Source organism: Leucopleurus acutus (assembly GCF_964270905.1).
Source record: "Leucopleurus acutus genome assembly, chromosome: 9".
Lineage (NCBI taxonomy): Eukaryota > Metazoa > Chordata > Mammalia > Artiodactyla > Delphinidae > Leucopleurus > Leucopleurus acutus.
In genome coordinates this window covers 95,367,464-95,386,501 of record NC_139144.1, presented here as the reverse complement: position 1 = coordinate 95,386,501, position 19,038 = coordinate 95,367,464, and the positions used below count along the sequence as shown (strand labels likewise).

Genomic DNA, 19,038 nt, shown 5'->3' with positions numbered 1-19,038 from the left:
GCTTTGGGGGCACCATACAGTCTCTGCCACAATCGCTCAACTCAGTAGAGGAAAGGAGTCCATGGACGATACGGAACAAATGGGCCTGGCCGTATTTGGCCCGTGAGCTGGAATTTGCTGACCGTGGTCTAGCCTTCGAGTAAGAAGGCAAAATTGATATTTTAAAATATATACCTTTTGGCCTGTTGAAGTCTTATGGAATTATAAATAGCCCAAGAGAGGTTTGAGTGGTTCGTTAGGTCTGTTTGATTTGCCTATATCCTTACTATTCTAGGGGAAAAAAAGTTTTCCCTTCTGTTAAAGGTCCAGAGCAGAATACTCCACAGCATTTCCTGGTAATGCATTCCAGTGTTTCCACAACCTTTACAGTTAGGTTTTTTCCTAATGTCTAAACTGAAGCCCTTCTGCTGCAGTTTTTCTGTCTTGGTGTTTCGGGCGCTCTAGCGTGGGAGTGGAAGTTAGAGGCCTAGGTTATGTTGCCAGCTTACCCATTAACTAGGCCTGGGGTAAGTCACTCAGCCCGTCCTCAGTTCCCCTTCCTATGGACAGAAAGCCTACCAGTCCTCCCTGGAGTCTGTAACACTGGGTTATTGTATTGTGAATAAGCACCTTTTTTATTTTATTGTTTAATGGTGCTTTATGAACGTAACCCGTCAGTAAATTCAGAGTCTGCAGGTTGTCCTATTTCATACTTTCTAGTTCCCTTCTACCTGCCCCCAAGCTAAGAGAACTGACATTTACAAACAAGATAGTTTAAGCGTGAGTTAAAATTTAAGTGTAAGTTCCCACAAGTCTTCAACCAAAAGATGATGTGTAATACAAGGGAAATGCAAGTTCCTTTGGGCCTGTTCTTATGCTAATGATCAGTATTTTTTAAAGTAGTTATTAAAATGTTCTGCTGGTAATAGGTTAATTTCTGAGACAGAACTTAGATTTGTTGTGACTAAACGTGGCCCTCTTTTGCTATTGCTTTGTGTTTCACAAGCTATTGTTCCCTGCCACGGGCAGGGTGTAAAGGAAATCCAGTTAACTTAATTCCTTTGTCTTTGTGGCAGGCTGTCTGGACAAAATGCACTCATGATTGGGATTTGGCTCTCTAGGGGGTGGCTGCTGCCCTGCCTGGGAAGCTGCTTTAAAACAAGTGATACCTAGGGAATAACTGGCAGCTCCAGGGAAAAGAATATACTAGCCAGACACCCTTTGAAGTCAGTCTCTCTGTTCCTCCCCCTTTTTCCTTTGATGCTAAATGTCAGGATTTCCTGGTAATAATGTGTTGAATATAGGATTCTCAGCCCCGCTGCCATCTTAAGGCAGCTGTAACTTTCATTCCTCAACCTAAAGCCACAAGACCCATGACGATCCTGTTCTTTCACTTTTGACTCAAAACTTGTGGAAACTACAGCGTGAAAGTAGTTTTCATGTTGATGCTTTTCTTAAGACCTTGGAACCGTAGTCCAGTCCCATTGCTTTGCATTGTCCATAATGTTAACTTCACAGGAAGTAGAGCCAAAAATAAAGGCTGTGATGTCACTGGAATCGTTTGCATATGGTTAGTGCTAGTCAGTGGCATGAATACCTTTTATCTTTATCCATATAAAGAAATATGAGTATGTGCCCTGCCTTGCAGGTTCAAAACACTGGTTTGCTTCTACCAGAGAACTGAAAGAAGAAAGTGGGGGGACAATTAAGGAGTAGTCCTAGGTGTTTTTTATCCCAAGGCCTACTGTACTGCCTTTCTAGACGCTAAGGGGGGATGAAGAGAAGAGGGAGACTGGGTAAAGTCAGGCAAATAGGAATTTGTAGAAACATTTAATTTGAAAATCAGGTACTATTCACCCCAAACTCCTCTGTTTTGTTTTGTTGTTTAATTACATTTACATGGTAGTTATGTTGTACCGTTTGTTCCTTACTGGTAGTTGGATGTTTTTCCCTATAGTATTCACTGGCCTATGCCTGCTTGAAGTTAGTGAATTACTCCTTCTTCTTCTGGTTGCCCTTTTATCTGAGTAATAACTTCGGATGGAAGGAGGCTGAAGCCGACAAGCTGTCCATTTGGTACGATGTTGGAGGAATTATAGGTAAGGCCAGTGATACATCTTTTTCTGTAATAAGAATTAGTCACTAGTCATATTTTACTGGGTTATGAAATCTGGCATCATTTAAAGTTTTATTACTTATTCCACAGCTATTTTTCCTAAACTGTCCTACGAGTAAATAGCCAAACTCGTAAAAAAAAGAGTCCTCGGAAAAGAAGCCCTGGCCTGTGGCAGCCCTGTGACTTATAGGGCTCTTTTCCCCAGTCCTTTGTTGATGGATCAGTTCTTTTGTCTTGGGAAGTGCAGGGATGTCTCTCTCTGATCCCTTTAAGTGTAACCCTTTTGTACACTTTCAGCGATAGCTTAGCGGTAAAGCAAATTGTATGTCAGAGATTCAAGTTAGGATGTGAATGTGTTCATTTTATATACCACACCGCAGCCAAAGAAGGGAAACATACTAGCTTAGTGTATTGATTGTCAGATCATAAAGGTAGGAATAATAGCAGGGATTAATTTTTTTGTTTTGCAGTTGCTTCATTGTACACAGTAGATTTGTTTGTTTGTTTGCAGTACGCGGGCCTCTTACGGTTGTGGCCTCTCCCGTTGCGGAGCACAGGCTCCGGACGCGCAGGCTCAGTGGCCATGGCTCACGGGCCCAGCCGCTCCGCGGCATGTGGGATCCTCCCAGATCAGGGCACGAACCCGTGTCGCCTAGCATTGGCAGGCGGACTCTCAACCACTGCGCCACCAGGGAAGCCCCACAGCAGATTTTAACAGTGACCTTTTGTTCTAACTGGAAGTGTAAACAAGGAAGTAGGAAACTTTCAAGTCAGACAGATGTACAGATTGCATGTTAGTGGGTACTGCTTACATGGCTATGGCAGAACCTTAATATCCTTTTTGTAATGTTTACATTTAGAAGTGTGGAAAGACTAAACTGCCCTGAGCGCGTGAAAGCACAGCGTATCCTTAGGTGATATACTGTTGCTGTATTTGAACTTGTGTGCCCTTATTCTTAGATCCAGAGCCAAGGTGAGGTTGCTGCCTTTAGACCTGCACGTACTTCTGATGAGGGTGTACCAGGTGTCCCATTGCCCCTAGACTCCAAGTAGGAATGCATCTAAATGTGACTGCGTTGCTTCAAGGATCCACATCACTTCTTTTAAACGTCTTGACCTATTAGTTATTACCAAACCATGATTGCTGCACTTAATTTTAGTGAATATTTATGTTCACTACTACTAATAGCCGATGAAGCACAGTCCTTAATTAATTATCTTTTAAAATAAAAAGCAGGAAAAGCCTTCACAGCTGGTTGGAGAAGCAAAAACAGCAAGGAACAGTGGGGTAGTTTTGATGATTTTCCCTTATTTGTGGTGTCCCGTCCCCATCAGCCATCATGGCAGTTAATAGTCAGGTAACCCTTCTGAAAGGAAATTACGGAGGAAATGTTTTAGGAGAGCCAGCTCTCTTTTTGGATGGACCAGTGTTACGATCCTGATCGCAGGTGGAGGGTATGTGGTAAGCAAGAGTCAGGTAACTGAGCTAAATTAGACATTTTGATTGGGTTGCACTCTTTGTGCTTGAAGGTGGAACTCTGCAAGGCTTCATCTCTGATGTGCTACAGAAGAGAGCCCCGGTGTTAGCTCTCAGTCTGCTTCTGGCCGTCGGCTCCCTCGTTGGATATAGTCGTGAGTATTCCCTTGCAATTAAACTGTTTTCCTCATCTCTTAGGACTAAGGCATTTATTTGCCTTGAGTCAGTGATCAACCCTGGGGGGAGAGTTGAGACCAGCCACAAAGGCATAATATTGGACCTTTGTATTGTCCTGTAAATGCCGCTAAAAGTATCACGTAGTTTTATTTGTGTTGGGGAGGAAACTGGCATCTCTTCTGCTTTGTTGGTTTGTTTAAAAGCTTGCTTGGGAGTGTATATGCTTTGTTCAAGGGTAGGCTCCAGAGTGGCAGCATTAGAGCCAATAAAACAATAAAAGGGACAAGATTTCAAAAGAGGAAAGATGGTAATTAGGTTTGGTATATGTCCCTTAAGATGCTGCTGAGATAGAAGCAGAGTTTTTCTGTAAGCTTTTAGAAGTCACATTAGCTTGAGCACCAGCAAGAAGCAGACATTACAAATAAAAGCTGGGGGAGGTGGTGATGGAGCTGTATGCGCTTGTATCCCTGGGAGTGATCTGTGAGGTCACGGAGATCCAGGCGCAGATCTGCCGTGTACTGTTGGGTGGAGGCACACGTAATGCGCTCCTCAGATCGTTGTTCTGTGTCTGTGTCTCTCCTCACAGGTTCTCCAAATGATAAGTCCATCAATGCGCTTCTGATGGCTGTCACAGGTATGGCATAGGCTCCATTTCACCGTACTGTTCCTCTGTAAGGAAAAAGGAAAAAAGGAAACTGATTTCTCCTTCAATTTGAGTAATGCTAAAACCACAATTATAGAGAACTCAGAAGGTAAAAAGGAAAGATGCCTCCTTCAGATCCTACTTCTCTGCTCTCATGTGACCTACTCAGTCCTGTCGTGACAGAGGCAGTCCCTTTTGACAGAGGTTTCCTAAGATTTTTGATTGCTGCCCTGCCCGCTCATGTTACTTGCGGAAGTGGCTTAGGAAGATGCCGCATTGGAAACCAATTCACCAGCTTTCCAAAGGTCCAGTATAGCTAGTTTTTCCTCCTGTGTTGGAATTGGTCAGAATTTCTTCACTTGAGCCCCAGGTGAAACAATTCAGTGCAATTAGCGACCGTGTTATAGAAGAATTCTTATTTTTCAACTTGAGATCATAGGATAGTGGGAGCTGCTCCTGCTCTATGAGGCACGTGGGACTGATGCAGCCTCATGGACAGAGTCACATGGGCCAACTCCCGCTCAGTCCTTGGACAGCCTCACCGCGAGCAGTGGCCGATGGAACCCCCTACACCGCTGAAATCGCTTTTTCTCCTGTCTCTCTTTTTTTTCAATACGTTTGGTTGAATTTGGGCAGTCAGATGCTCTGCGCTGCACCTCAACCATAAGAGAATTTGACAAGCTAGTGCAGTTAGTTGTCAATGCATGCGCACTTCACAGGATTAGAAAGCTGTGTGTTCACTCTATTTTCTAGAGAAAAGTGGATGCTAACTAGTTTGAAGATGTTACTATCTGGGGGAGTTTCCATTTTTATTGGTTATTTTCTTCCCCTCTTTTTGTTTCTCTCCAACATACTGATTGGAGTATTGGGATTAAGAGTTTGCTTTATTCAGTAGATTCCTAGCGTTGTTACAAATAGTGTCTTAATAAGAACCTGTTCTGTTTATGACTTCAGGATTTTTTATTGGTGGACCTTCTAATATGATTAGCTCTGCTATTTCTGCGGACCTGGGTCGTCAGGAGCTGATCCAAGGCAGCACTGAGGCTTTGGCGACCGTCACAGGAATAGTTGATGGAACCGGGAGCATTGGAGCTGCGGTAGGCCAGGTGAGAGAGCAGGGGAGGGCTTGACATGGAGTGCTCAGCAGTTCTTCAGCAGTGGAAGAGTTTACCCCCACCCTCTGGGCCACAGTAGGGTGGCACTCTTGTGCTGTAGTGCACTGTACTGAAAGCCTTGTGTTTTTAGTCTTTGAGGTCCAGTTGATGTGACCTAATGTGGAAGGTTGCTCTACATTTATCAGTTCCTTCTTTCCACTTTTACCTCCAGATTCTTCCTGTCTGAAAAGAAGCTAACACCTCATAAGACAGATTCTCCAGTCCCAGCCCGCCACCCCTTTCTTCCAGCCTGAACTTGGCACTCCAAGGAGGCCATGAGACACATGCTTCTCATTACCCCACACCTGACATGCAGGCCCTACCTCTGTCCCCCTACCAGACACACACACGTACACACATTCTTCCCATGGATCCCTGCCAGAAATTGCCATGGACTCTGCAGCTGCCCTGAGTCGCTTACTCTGCTTCCTACAACTGTGTCTCAAAAGGCGGTTCATTAAATGTCTTATGCCAGAATCATCTGGGGGTTCATTAAAGTACTGAACACTAAGCTTACTGTAGACTTGCTGAGTGAGAGCCTGGGGATCTGTATTTCAGCAAGCCTTCCTGGCGATTCTTATGCACTCTGAAGTTTGAGATCTTCTGGGCTAAGATTGGCCTACTCTAGGTAATCAGAACTATTCAAATCGATCCTTTTTGCTTACATTCAGCTTCAGAAAGGCATCCCTTCTCTGGGACAGTCATGAGTCATGCCTCACCTAGGGTATACTACTCTAGGTCATTGCAGAATGTGGATTTTGCAAAATGTGGATTTGAGAATCAACTGCATGGATAAAATGGTTGAAACCGTGGAAGTGATGTGATGTTTAATGGGGAAAGAAAATATAGGCAAACCCTCAGAGGATGCCCAATGGTCACAGAAACAGGAAGCCAGAATTTGAGGAGGTGTGTTACTCAGATCATAGAGGTAGAGAGGTCAGGAGAAAGAGAATGGAAGGAAAAAGGCTTGTAGTTTTGACATTGAGGTCATTAAATGGCCTTGAAGATTGCTGCTTAATGGGGGTGGGTCAGTGGTATCCGATTGCTAGTGGTTAATGCAAGAGCAAATACTGAGGGAGATACACCATCTTAGTGCTGGTCTCCACCCAGCCATATATTACACATTTATTTGTTAATGTCTGTGTCTCCCACTGTAAGGTGAGCTTCACGAGGGCAGCATTTTATTTGTTTTGTGTTCTACTGTAGCCCTGGTACCAGGAACGGTATCAGGAACGGTGCCTGGCACACAGTAGACATTCAGATATTTGTGGAATGATTGTAGAATGAGTGATTTATAGGATCAGTGTGTTAGCATATTTGATTCTGAGACTAAAGGAAAAAGAAACTTAGCAAAGGTAGGAGAAATTTGTCCTGGAGTAGGAACTAAAAAAATGCTATTGGCCACCTGTTCAGATATCTTCATATAAGGGGTATTGGGCATCCTTTTCTGAAATTACTGTATTTTAAGTTTTCCTTCCCAACTAATGTTTTCTTCATTAATCAAATGGGTAGATTGTAATTAGCATTTCAAGGAGTTTCTTTTCATTTAGAATGCCTGCCAGTGTTACGATCCCCATCTGTGAACATGGGTCAGCATTAGGTTGACTTTCATGGTTTGTAAAGCAGGACCAGGACTAAAGCATAGCTAGCTTTACTCATTCCCTCGCCATGTTGATTTTGGAATGATTTTCTATTGCTTGAGGTATGAAATCCCAAACTCCATGACTTAATAGGGACTTAATAAAGCCCTTAGAAGGAAACATAGGGACGACGCCTCATGACAGATATATACCAGTGGTCAGTAAGCACCTGAAAAGATTCTCAGCATCCTTAGGGAGATGCAAAGCAAAAACACGAGCTACCACTTGACACCTAATGGCTGTAGTTAAAACAAAACAGAGTAACAGGTGTTGGTGAGGATGTGGAGAAATTCACATACAGTGCTGGTGGGAATGTAAAATCGTGCAGCTACTGTAGAAAACACTATGGTGGTTCCTCAAAAAGTTAAACATAGAATTACCATATGACCCAGCAATTCCACTCCTAGGTATGTTGTACCCCAAAGAATTGAAAACAGATTCAGGTATTTGTTTGCCGATGTTCACCACAGCGTTATTCATAGTAGCCAAAAGGTGGAAACAACTCAAGTGTCCGTTGACAGATGAATGGATAAACAAAATGTGGTATATCTATGCAATGGGATATTATTTAGCCATAAAAAGGAATGGAGTTCTGATACATGCTACAACATGAATGAACCTTAACAACATTATGCTAAGTGAAATAAGCCAGACACAAAAATATTGTGTGATTCTACTTAACATGAAATATCTTGAATGGTAAATTCATAGAGACAGAAAGCAGATTAGAGTTTATCAGGGGCTGAGGAGAGGGGCCATGGAGAGTTCTTGCAGAGAGTTAACAGGTGCAGAGTTTCCGTTAGGGGTGATGAAAAATTTTGAAAATAGGTAGTGGTGATGGTTGTGCAACATCATGAATGTATTTGATACTGCTGAGTTGTACACTGAAAGATGGTTAAAATGGCAAGCTTTATGTTACATGTATTTTTTTTTTTAAAAGAGCATGGGTTAAAAACTATTGGATACCTTTTATTAATTGAAAATAAAAGAATGTGCTGTAGAGTGTCAAAGTCATACAGTAATCCTATGAGCAAATAGTGTAATTGAAAAATGAGTGGTATACTTAAAAGACAAACTTTAAAAAAAAAATTTATTTATTTATTTATTTGGCTGCATCGGGTCTTAGTTGCGGCATGCGAACTCTTAGTTGTGGCATGTGGAATCTAGTTCCCTGACCAGGGATCGAACCCAGGCCCCCTACATTGGGTGCGTGGAGTCTTAGCCACTGGACCACCAGGGAAGTTGCAGAGACGAACTATTTTTAAAAGCATCAATTATAGTACCATTCACTGGAAGAAGGACTGATTAAATGGAAGTGACTTGAGGCTGTTCATCATCCTCTCTTAATTTTTTTTTTATAAATTTATTTATTTTATTTTATTTATTTTTGGCTGTGTTGGGTCTTTGTTGCTGCACACGGGCTTCCTCTAGTTGTGGCGAGTGGGGGCTACTCTTCGTTGCAGTGCATGGGCTTCTCACTAAGGTGGCTTCTCTTGTTGTGGAGCATGGGCTCTAGGTGCGCGGGCTCAGTAGTTGTGGCTCACGGGCTCTAGAGCGCAGGCTCAGTAGTTGTGGCACATGGGCTTAGTTGCTCCATGGCTTGTGGGATCTTCCCGGACCAGGGCTCAAACCCGTGTCCCTTGCACTGGCAGGTGGTTTCTTAACCACTGCGCCACCAGGGAAGTCCCCATCATCCTCTCTTAATAGAAAAGTGAAAAAAAATATACCTCCTGGACTTGTGCCTTCTGTTACACAGATTTTGGACTGTGCCAGCTTACCAAATGAAGGGTGTCAATAAAGCTTAAATAGGAGCGTGTATATGCAAGAGCTCTGCAAACTGCAAAACATTATACAAATCCTAACTCCTTTTCATTTTCTAGAAGAGATATGTTTAATCTACTTTTTTTGAAAAAATTATTTATTTTATTATTTATTATTTTTGGCCGCATTGGGTCTTTGTTGCTGCGCGTGGGCTTTCCCTAGTTGCGGTGAGCAGGGGCTACTCTTTGTTGCAGTAGTACTCTTTGAAGCACGGGCTTCTCATCGAAGTGGCTTCTCCTGTTGTGGAGCATGGGCTCCAGGCGCACGGGCTTCAGTAGTTGTGGCTCATGGGCTTCAGAGCACAGACTCAGTAGTTGTGGCGCACGGGCCTAGTTGCTCTGCGGCATGTGGGATCTTCCCGGACCAGGGCTCGAACCCACGTCCCCTGCATTGGCAGGCGGATTCTTAACCACTGTGCCACCAGGAAAGCCCTAATCTACTTTTTAGCTACTTCAGTTTATTATTTTATAAAGGATTATATTGTGATTTCTTTTTCTCCCTTTTAGTATTTAGTGTCTTTGATCCAGGACAACCTAGGATGGATGTGGGTTTTCTACTTTTTCATTCTTATGGTAAGTGTGTGCCCTTTTTGTTTTTTTTAAACTAGTAGTTTTTAAATTAAATTAGTTCAACGCATTTACTTAAATCACTTTTTTTACACGCAGTTTTTTTTTGTTGAGGAATAATTGACTTAAAATAAATTGCATATATTTAACAAGTAAAATTTCGTACAGTTTAACATATGTGCATGCATGTCTGTGAACCCATCATCCCAATCAGGACAGTAAATGTATCCATCACTCCCAAAAGTTTCTTCATGGCCCCTGTGTAATCCCTGTCTCTTGCCTCTCCACCATCCCACCTCTCTCCAGGTAACTACTGATGCACTTTCTGTTGCTATAGATTAACTTGCGTTTTCTTGAGTTTTCTATACATGGAATCATACACTATGTATTTTTGTCTGCTTCTTTCCGTCAGCATAATTATTTTGAGATTCATCCATGTTGTTGCATGTATCAATAGTTCATTTCTTTTTATGGTGAAATCACTTCTTAAACCAACAAAATTCCTGACCGCTTTTAAAGATTCTTTTGTGAAAAGTAACATTTTATTATTCTGAAAGACACATTCATTTTTCAAGGAAGGAAAGGGCTGTTAGTTTGCCCTTGACCTGAGTCTAATGAGTATTGTCATTTATAATTCCAGAAAAAATGAAGAGAGGCTTATACCCCCAACCGTTAATCAGCGTACTCTTCCAGAGTACTCTCTGTCTGCTAAATATAATTTGGGAATTCTGAAGGAAATGTGTATGCCAAGCCACATAGGGTTAAAAAAGAAGCATTGCTGTAATTAACACTGTGGTGTGCAAGTTCTAAAATGAACCTCGAGTCTCTTGAGAAAATATCTGTTGTGCCTTCGACACCCTTGGCTGGAACTCTGTACTTTCTGGGAAACAGCCAACACAGAATAAGGCCTTGTGCTTTTAAAACATTGCTCTCTTTTGAATAAGCATGTGACATACTCTTATCACATATTGAGACGGTGCTCAAGACAGGTCTACTTGAGAGTCTGGTGATGGCTTCGTTCACCAGGGGATGCATTCAGTATCCTGTCCCTAAATCTAGGGCATCCTAATTGGAGGCAGCCTCCATTGCCCAAGTCTAGATGCTGTCCTCCAGCCTATCCAAGGAGCCTTTGGGATAGCTCAGCACCTGGAATCCCCTGGAGCTGCCTTAAGGCTTATGTACTCTGCTATCACAAAGGATGCTTTCTTCTGCCTGAGTGCCCTCCAGCTTCTACAGACTGGGCCGTATAACTCGGTCATCTACTTCTGAGTAGAGGGAAGTATCTCCTGATGAACCTGTTGGTGTGATCATACTAGAAATGTAATAGAAAGAAAACTGAATCTGTTAGAAGAAACACTGTTTAAATCTGAGCTCCAGTATCAATTTTCTGCCCTACCTATGAGTTATTTAATCTGTGTACCTTAGTTCTTTTTTTGGAGACTGTAATGTAACATTAAGTATTTTGTAATATTAACTGTAATTTTCAAAATCATTTTCTAATTCATTAAAGATTGAGTTGTCCTTGTACGAAGTCAAAAAGAATGTAATTGTCCAAATTCATTATTATGTTCAAAACATGGTGCTCTAACAGAATTAATTAACTTGTCACTGCATGTTCAATGCTTTTTTCTCTTCACAGACAAGTTGCACAATTCTATTTATTTCACCATTAATAGTGAGGGAAATATGCTATCTTACGCAAAGACGAGAAGCTCGCATATTGAGTGGGTGACTGGTGCCCACAAAAGAACAAGAATAATAGGAGACACATCAGGACTATTCCTTTTCATTCACCTTATTTTGGGGTTGTCTTAAGAGCTCCAGCATAACCTCAAACTGTCAAGCCTCTTTCAACAGTGTCAGCCGCCGGAGATGCTGACCAGAGTGAAGGCTGGGCTGTTTTTCTACACTACAGGAATCATTGTTAATGATTTTTATCACTGTTGTTTCATGAATGTACTGAATGGCCTATGAATCTGCCAGTGTCTTTTTTGGCCTGTGGAGGTTTATCCCTTTAACCGTAAATGCTGTATTGGACTTGGACCCAAGTTCTCCAGTCTGGAAAGCCGAGTGACCACAAGGCAGTCAGGCATGGTTTGTATCAGTGACGTGCTCCACGAGCAGAAAGGATCGTTGCATTTTGCTTTGGTCATGAGTTTGCAGAGCGTGCCTCGTCTCTGAAGCATCAAATCCGGATAAAGCACTCTAGCTGGGTCCAGCGTAAGCCTGCTTGGACAGAGAATCCCTTTGTTAACGACGGTGGGAAAAATCACACTGCATGCTGATTGGCTCAGTCACTCTGTATCTGCTCTAAAGTCGTTCAGCTCCAGAAGCAGAAATATCTTCAAGTGATTGTCAACTTGTTCTCCTCCGTCTTCATTCAGAATTCCCTTTGGCTCCTGGAAGTCTTTAGTCTTCCTTTCAAGGACCATAAGGTACCTCGATTGTGAACATGCCAGTGTGTAATTTACAACTGAAGTACTCAACCCCAGATTTGTTCTCTGGGAACTTTAGGATCCACTAGGAAGCTAATCTGCTTAGCACTATTTTCAGAGGATTGATCTCTGTCGCAGCTGGGTTCCTTGCATTACCTCAGCAGAAGACTAGAATTAGAGAAAAAAGAAAGACCTTTTGGCCCTGTAAGTGTTAAGTATGTGACCTTGAATCACATTAATGGATTACTAGGGCCTGAGGTGTATCTAGGTATCTATTCTTTAGAAGTTTGTAGAATATATGTCTTCAAGGCTGTGAATTCTATACTAATTATGAATATTTTAAGGTCATACTGTATATATATTTTAAATTATGGAAGTTAACAGATGAAAACTGCAATTTTGAGGGAGGGCTGCCTAATTTGCATTGGGTTAGGGAATATTTTTCAGCCTCTTGCTTTATACTCTCAAATGCGGTGCGTTTATGAACTCGTTAATGTTATTTAATCAAGCAGATTTCCAATCAGTTAATTGCTTATTACTGACAAAAAGGGAAAATATGAAACACAGAAAGGGAAAATAAACTGACTTTTATAATAAATATCTGTCCACCTGGTTATTTTATATATACCGTGAGCTCCGCGCTGTAGAATGTGACTCATGCCTTGCAATTTCCTGCTACTGAGTGTTCCCTGGTGACTATTCACTGACCCTACGGTGTTGCCAGATTGTACAGGTCTATTTCTACTACATTCTGTGAAAGCCTTCCCTTCCCCTTTGTGTAAGACTGCTGAGTTTGGATGAGCTGCCTAGTTGTAATTTAAGAATCGTCTCTAGATGAACCCCGTTTTGATGATTTAGCCCCTGTCTGACATCTGGCTGAGAGTTTCCTCTCCCCCTACGTAATCAGTGTGGTCACATCTTCGTATCCTGACACCAACCATTGTTTTCTTTCTCAAGTTTAAAATTAGCTGGACAGGTGTTCCTCTGACCTCTCTGTAGCCCCCAAGTTGTACCTGAAATGAAATTATAAATAAAACAACTGCTCAGCACTGAATGAAATTATATCTTGCACTATGGATATATTTCCTATTGTTCTCTTTCTTACGTGTTAGCTTTAAAGAACTCCTAAGAGTTAACTTTCTTATTTTTTTTTCCCTTGAAGAAAAGGCCATAGTGAAGGCCAGTTTGGAAAAGCATTCTTCTCCGACACCTCGATCCTCCGATACTCACTAGGTTGAAATACAGCACTCTGGCCTGCCTTTTCTTGTCATATGGTGTTTTCTTTTCTCCTTCCATATAGTTTCAAAGGGAGAAAGGCCCCTCTCCACTCCTGCTTATTCTAGTCTTTGCCGCTTCCTGGAGGGCTGGTGTCCCAGTCAACATTCACACAAGAAATGTCTGAGGGGGCCCCCGTGTGTGTCGTGAAGTTCAGCAAGATGGAGGGTACAGGATGCTCTTGTCCACCACTCCTTCCCTTTCCTTTACAACATCAGAAGTCCTCCCTCCTCCCACATAGGTAACAGATAAAGCCTTTTCTTATCCGTACTAGTTCTTCTGACTTACGTCCTATTTTCCTTTTCACAACCAAATCCTTTGAGTTAACAGATGGTATCTGCTGCCCTCCTGGCTGTGCTACAAACTTCCTCCTCAACTAGGTAACTAACTGTATGTCTATTTGTCCAGGACACTCCTGGTTTATGCCTGATGTTCTGACATAATTATCACGTCATAATTATAGCACTTTCCTTTGCTCTCCCAGTCTCCTAGTTTGGATATGTTACCCTTAACCTCTGACCTTTTTTGCATCGCTCTCCAGAAACCGTGCAACTGAAGGTCATAGAACTTAGATATCTTTTTTTCCTCATTCCTTATCTTTCTTAATCCTCCTCTTATACTTGACTCCGGTAACCACTTCATCTTCTCCAGGACTTTTTTTCTTTGGCTTCTATGGCATTTTAATGTATTGAATCTTCTTATTTCCTATCTTTTACTGGGTTCTCTTCTCTGCTCACCCTCTGCTAGTTTCCAATAGGGGTCACCAGCTTTCCCAGATGAGCTGTTCTTAATACCTAACAATAGCTCTGTTAAGTACTAAAGAGGGATAGGGCATCCATTTATATAATACTATCTGGTGTTTAGTTAACTGCAAGTCTCAAGGGAAGTGAGCTCAACTTATGTAACCTCAACCCCTGTCCCATCCCCACCCAGACCACACTGCCAATTGGCTTTATGAATGGTTTTCAAATTTTCTAAGTCATAAACCCTTTTGAGAAGCTGACAGCCATTTGCCCTCTCCCCAGATCAAAATGCACCTGTGAACAAACTTTCAACGTTTATTACAGGGTGTTCACAGGCCAAAACTTGAAGCCCGTCCTTAGACCACAGAGTTAGAAACCTTGGTTGAGAGAATCGAGTGCCATCTGTTAGCCTGAGGTTTCCCACAATCCACCTTCAGTCTGTTTCTTTCTTTCTTTATTTATTTAGGCTGTACCAGGTCTTAGTTGCGGCATGCGAGATCTAGTTCCCCAACCAGGGATCAAACCCGGGCCCCCTGCATTGTGAGCATGGAGTCTTACCCACTGGACAAACAGGGAAGTCCCTCAGTTTGTTTCTTTACCGAATCTCCTGATGTCTCTCTACACGAACTTTCTACAAAATCAGACTGGTTAGCTTATTGACTACAAATGGCAGTGTGTATTCATATCAGTTTACATTTTTTTTTGGAAGCACCTGTGTTTTGGTTTGTTTTCTCTTTTTTTTGGTTTCTTAAATGAAAAAAATGTTTAATTGTGATAAAATACATGTAACATAAAATGTACCATCTTAACCATTTTAAGTATACAGTTCAGTAGTGTTAAGTATTAATATATTCACACCGTAGTGCTTACCTTCTAGTGTTGATTCACACTTCTGGTCTGTAATACCCCTTCTTAACTCTCTACTTTCTGAATCTTAATTTTTTCCTCAAGACTTGGACAAGCACCATCTAGTCCAAGAAACCATTTTCCAGCCACAGCCTTACTGGCCCCCCATCGTCTCGCCTTTTTTTGGTAGCAATAGCAATATTACTTATTTGGTCCTTAGCTGCTTCAGTCTAACCTGTTTTTATATCTAACTCCCCAAGGTGATTATTGGTCTTTTTTTTTTTGGCTGCATTGGGTCTTTATTGCTGTGCGCGGGCTTTCTCTAGTTGCGGCGAGCGGGGGCTGCTCTTCGTTGCGGTGCATGGGCTCTGGGCGCGCGGGCTTAGGTAATTGTGGCACGTGGGCTCAGTAGTTGTGGCTTGCAGGCTCTAGAGCGCAGGCTCAGTAGTTGTGGCGCACAGGCTTAGTTGCTCCGCGGCATGTGGGATCTTCCCAGACCAGGGCTCGGACCCGTGTCTCCTGCAGTGGCAGGCGGATTCTTAACCACTGCCCCACCAGGGAAGCCCTGATTATTGGTCTTTTTCTCCAATGCCTAGTTCCTTGCATGGTTGGTGCTGCGTAAATGTTGATCATGTTGGAAGAGGTGGAAGGAAAAGGAGTGGAGGGGGGCCGAGTGGAGTGTGGCTCCCTGACCCTGCATGTGGCTCTTCCCCTTGCTTTACAACATGACACTGCCTCCCACAGTAAATGGCCAGGTTATCAGGCCAGGCCGTGGGGCAGAGAATGCATTGTCCTCTCCTCAGGCTCTTCAGTAGCCGTATCAGCTCTCCTGGGGAACTAAGCCACAGTGAAGGGCGAGCTTGCTGCTACAGAAGAAACCCCATGTTGTTCAGGCTGCTGTCTTTATTCCTGCTGCGTGTTTTCACCTGGCCCATCCTCTTCCTTCCAGTTCTGTCTGTCCCTCTGACCTCCTGATGTCCTACCTCCATGGGACTTTGCTTTTTTTTTCTTAATTGAAGTTTAGTTGATTTACAATGTTGTGTTAGTTTCAGGTGTACAGCAAAGTGATCCAGTTACACATATGTATATATATATTTTTTCTGCAGATTCTTTTCCCTTATAGGTTATTACAAAATATTGAGTAGAATTCCCTGTGCTATATAGTAGGTCTTTGTTGGTTATCTGTTTTATATATAGTAGAGTGTATATGTTCATCTCCATGGAGCTTTTCCTGATTACCCCACTTCTAATGCTCTTTCCTTTCCTTAAAATTCTAGAGTCATTACATAGACCGTGCAGTCTGCCCAGGCCGAGTGATTTTACTGCCTTATTTTGTTCTCTGGTTGTTTCTGGTTAAGTTGTTTCCTCAGTTAAATTGTGAGCGTGAAAGAGTCAACTCCATGTCCAAGGTCGCAGCAACCATCAATCAAGACAGCTGGTTTATCTTCCCTTGTGGCCTCTGTACTTTCAGGCACATCTTCCTTTTGCTTTTCCTTAAATGCCCTGACCATTTCTAGTGACCAAGTTTTTATTTATTTACTTATTTATTTATTTTTGGCTGCATTGGGTATTCGTTGCTGCGTACGGGCTTTCACTAGGTTGCTGTGAGCGGGGGCTACTCTTCATTGTGATGCACGGGCTTCTCATTGCCGTGGCTTCTCTTGTTGCGGAGCACGGGCTCTAGGCATGCGGGCTTCAGTAGTTGTGGCACGCGGGCTCAGTAGTTGTGGCTCGCGGGCTCTAGAGCGCAGGCTCAGTAGTTGTGGCTCGCGGGCTTAGTTGCTCCACGGCATGTGGGATCTTCCTGGACCAGGGCTCGAACCTGTGTCCCCTGCATTAGTAGGAAGATTCTTAACCACTGTGCTACCCAGAGAAGTCCCTCTGGTGACCAGGTTTGTTCCAGCATATATCCAGAATAAAATCAGATTCAGTATGAAATTTATATATGTGAACACAGATAATACAAATCACTTAAATGGTTATATATGTGTTACAGGTAATTCTAGGTGACTATATATATATATATATATATATATATATATATATGTAATTATGTGTTACATTTAACTATACACACACATATAAATATATACATATGTACATGTACATCAAGACTAATATTTGAAAGGGAGTTCTGTGCCTGAGCCACCAACGCTTCATGTGTGTACACAACTTGCTATTTTTTTTAAGCTTCTCATCTTCCTGGCCTCATTTTCTTTTCTTTTTTTAAACAAGTTTATTTTATTATTTATTTATTTGGCTGCACTGCATGGCATGCGGGGTCTTAGTTCCCAGACCAGGAATCAAACCCGTGCCCCCTGCAATGGAAGCATGGTGTCTTAACCACTGGATCACCAGGGAAGTCCCCTGGCCTGATTTTCTTTATTTTATTTTTTATTTTTTTGGTCGTGCCGCACGGCTTGTGGGATCTTAGTTCCCTGATCAGGGATCAAATCTGGGCCCCCTGCAGTGGAAGCCCAGAGTCCTAACCACTGGACCACCAGGGAATTCCTGGTACATGACTTTTAAAAGTGCCCTCCCATCCACTACTCTCTTTTATCCCCACTGCATTTGTAAGGTAGGAGGACCCGTGGTTGTGGTCCTTAGATTTGAGAACTGAGGCTCTGAGAAGCTCATGGGTTTGCCCAGGGTCACACATCTAGTACATGACAGCAGGACTGAATCAAAACCCAGGTCTTCTGACTTCAGTGTTTTTTTCCGTGATGCTACTCGGCCTCTTCTCATTTGACTTTAATCTTATCTTGGGCTTCCTTCCAAGGTACACGCTGTGCAAGGCTCTCGAATTCCGAGTGCCAGAGTCCTGCAGGTGAGCAGGGCTGCCAGACGCTGCGAAGCTTTGGCTTTTAAAAAGAAAAAACATTATTTATTTATTTTTGGCTGCACTGGGTCTTTGTTGCTGCGTGCAGGCTTTTCTCTAGTTGCGTCGAGCGGGGGCTACTTTTTGTTGCGGTGTGCAGGCTTCTCATTGCGATGGCTTCTCTTGTTGCAGAGCACGGGCTCTAGGCACGCGGGCTTCAGTAGTTGTGGCGCACGGGCTTCAGTAGTTGTGGAGCGTGGGCTAAGTAGTTGTGGCTTGCGGGCTCTAGAGCACAGGCTCAGGAGTGGTGGTGCACGGGCTTAGTTGCTCCGCGGCATGTGGGATCTTCCCGGACGAGGGCTGGAACCCATGTCCCCCGCATTGGCAGGTGCCCCAGGGACGTCCGAAGCTTTGTCTTAAAACTGCCTCCAGCTCGCACCTGCTGCTGGACTGAGTGCCCCTCAGAGCCCCCCAGGGCCCCTCTCTGCAGCGCCTTCCGCTCCAGGTTTGCCTTTTTAAGGAGCATCTCTTCCCTCTTTCCTGGTCCTTCTGCCTGAGGCTTAGGAAGATCTGCCACCTGACAGACTCTTGCATTGTGACGTCTTCTGTCCTCCCCCGGCCCTGGAGTTGGTGGAGGTGCTGATATCCCATGCCCACCTGAGCCAGCTCTGTCTCTTTCCTCTTGACCAAGGGCCCTGCTCTTACCCGTCTTTTTTTTTTTTTTTTTTGGCGACGCCTCAAGGCTTGTGGGATCTTAGTTCCCTGACCAGGGATTGAACCCAGGCCCCAGCAGTGAAAGCACCAAGTCCTAACCACTGAACTGCCAGGAATTCCCTTACCCTTCCTTCTAATAAATGTTTAATTAACTTTGAATGACGGTCTTATATCTAAAATGCTATTAGTCAGCTTTTTATTGCCTGCCATTGCCCTCTGATTAAAGAAATAACTTATTTTTCCCTTTTGCCCTTTCAGAAATTAGATAACAAGTAGTAAAATCATTTGAAACCATTTAAAATCCCATTTAATCACAAGGATGTTGTCATAACTTCATCATCAGTGAAATACTGATAAAAAGGCCACGCTGTTGGATGGGAATGTTGATCTGGATTGTAATGGGATAATTGTATTTAGGTAAAACCTTTCATCCAAGTACTTCAAAGGCCTTCACCTTGTTTAATAGTTATTATCAGGCCCTGAAGAGTGATATCAGTATACCATAGTCCTAGATTGTGTGTGTGTATGTGCACATTTGCGTATGTATTTAGCATTTTGTTTGTTTTCCTAGGCTCACCATAGAAAGTTTCAGGAACCTAACTCTTGCTGTGGATTTCATTAAAAAAAACGATAC

General features: G+C 43.0%; 1 protein-coding gene across 1 annotated transcript in view; it reads left to right on the top strand.

Annotated features, from left to right (window-relative positions):
• Positions 1-12,801, top strand: part of SLC37A3 (solute carrier family 37 member 3) — a 45,717-nt gene extending 32,916 nt beyond the window's left edge. The window contains exons 10-15 of the mRNA XM_082846187.1: positions 1,937-2,078; positions 3,626-3,727; positions 4,336-4,383; positions 5,347-5,498; positions 9,514-9,579; positions 11,213-12,801. Coding sequence (XP_082702313.1) covers positions 1,937-2,078; positions 3,626-3,727; positions 4,336-4,383; positions 5,347-5,498; positions 9,514-9,579; positions 11,213-11,305 — 603 coding nt within the window. The 3' untranslated portion in view covers positions 11,306-12,801. The remainder of the gene's footprint in view (positions 1-1,936; positions 2,079-3,625; positions 3,728-4,335; positions 4,384-5,346; positions 5,499-9,513; positions 9,580-11,212) is intronic.
• The last annotated feature ends 6,237 nt before the right edge of the window (positions 12,802-19,038 follow it).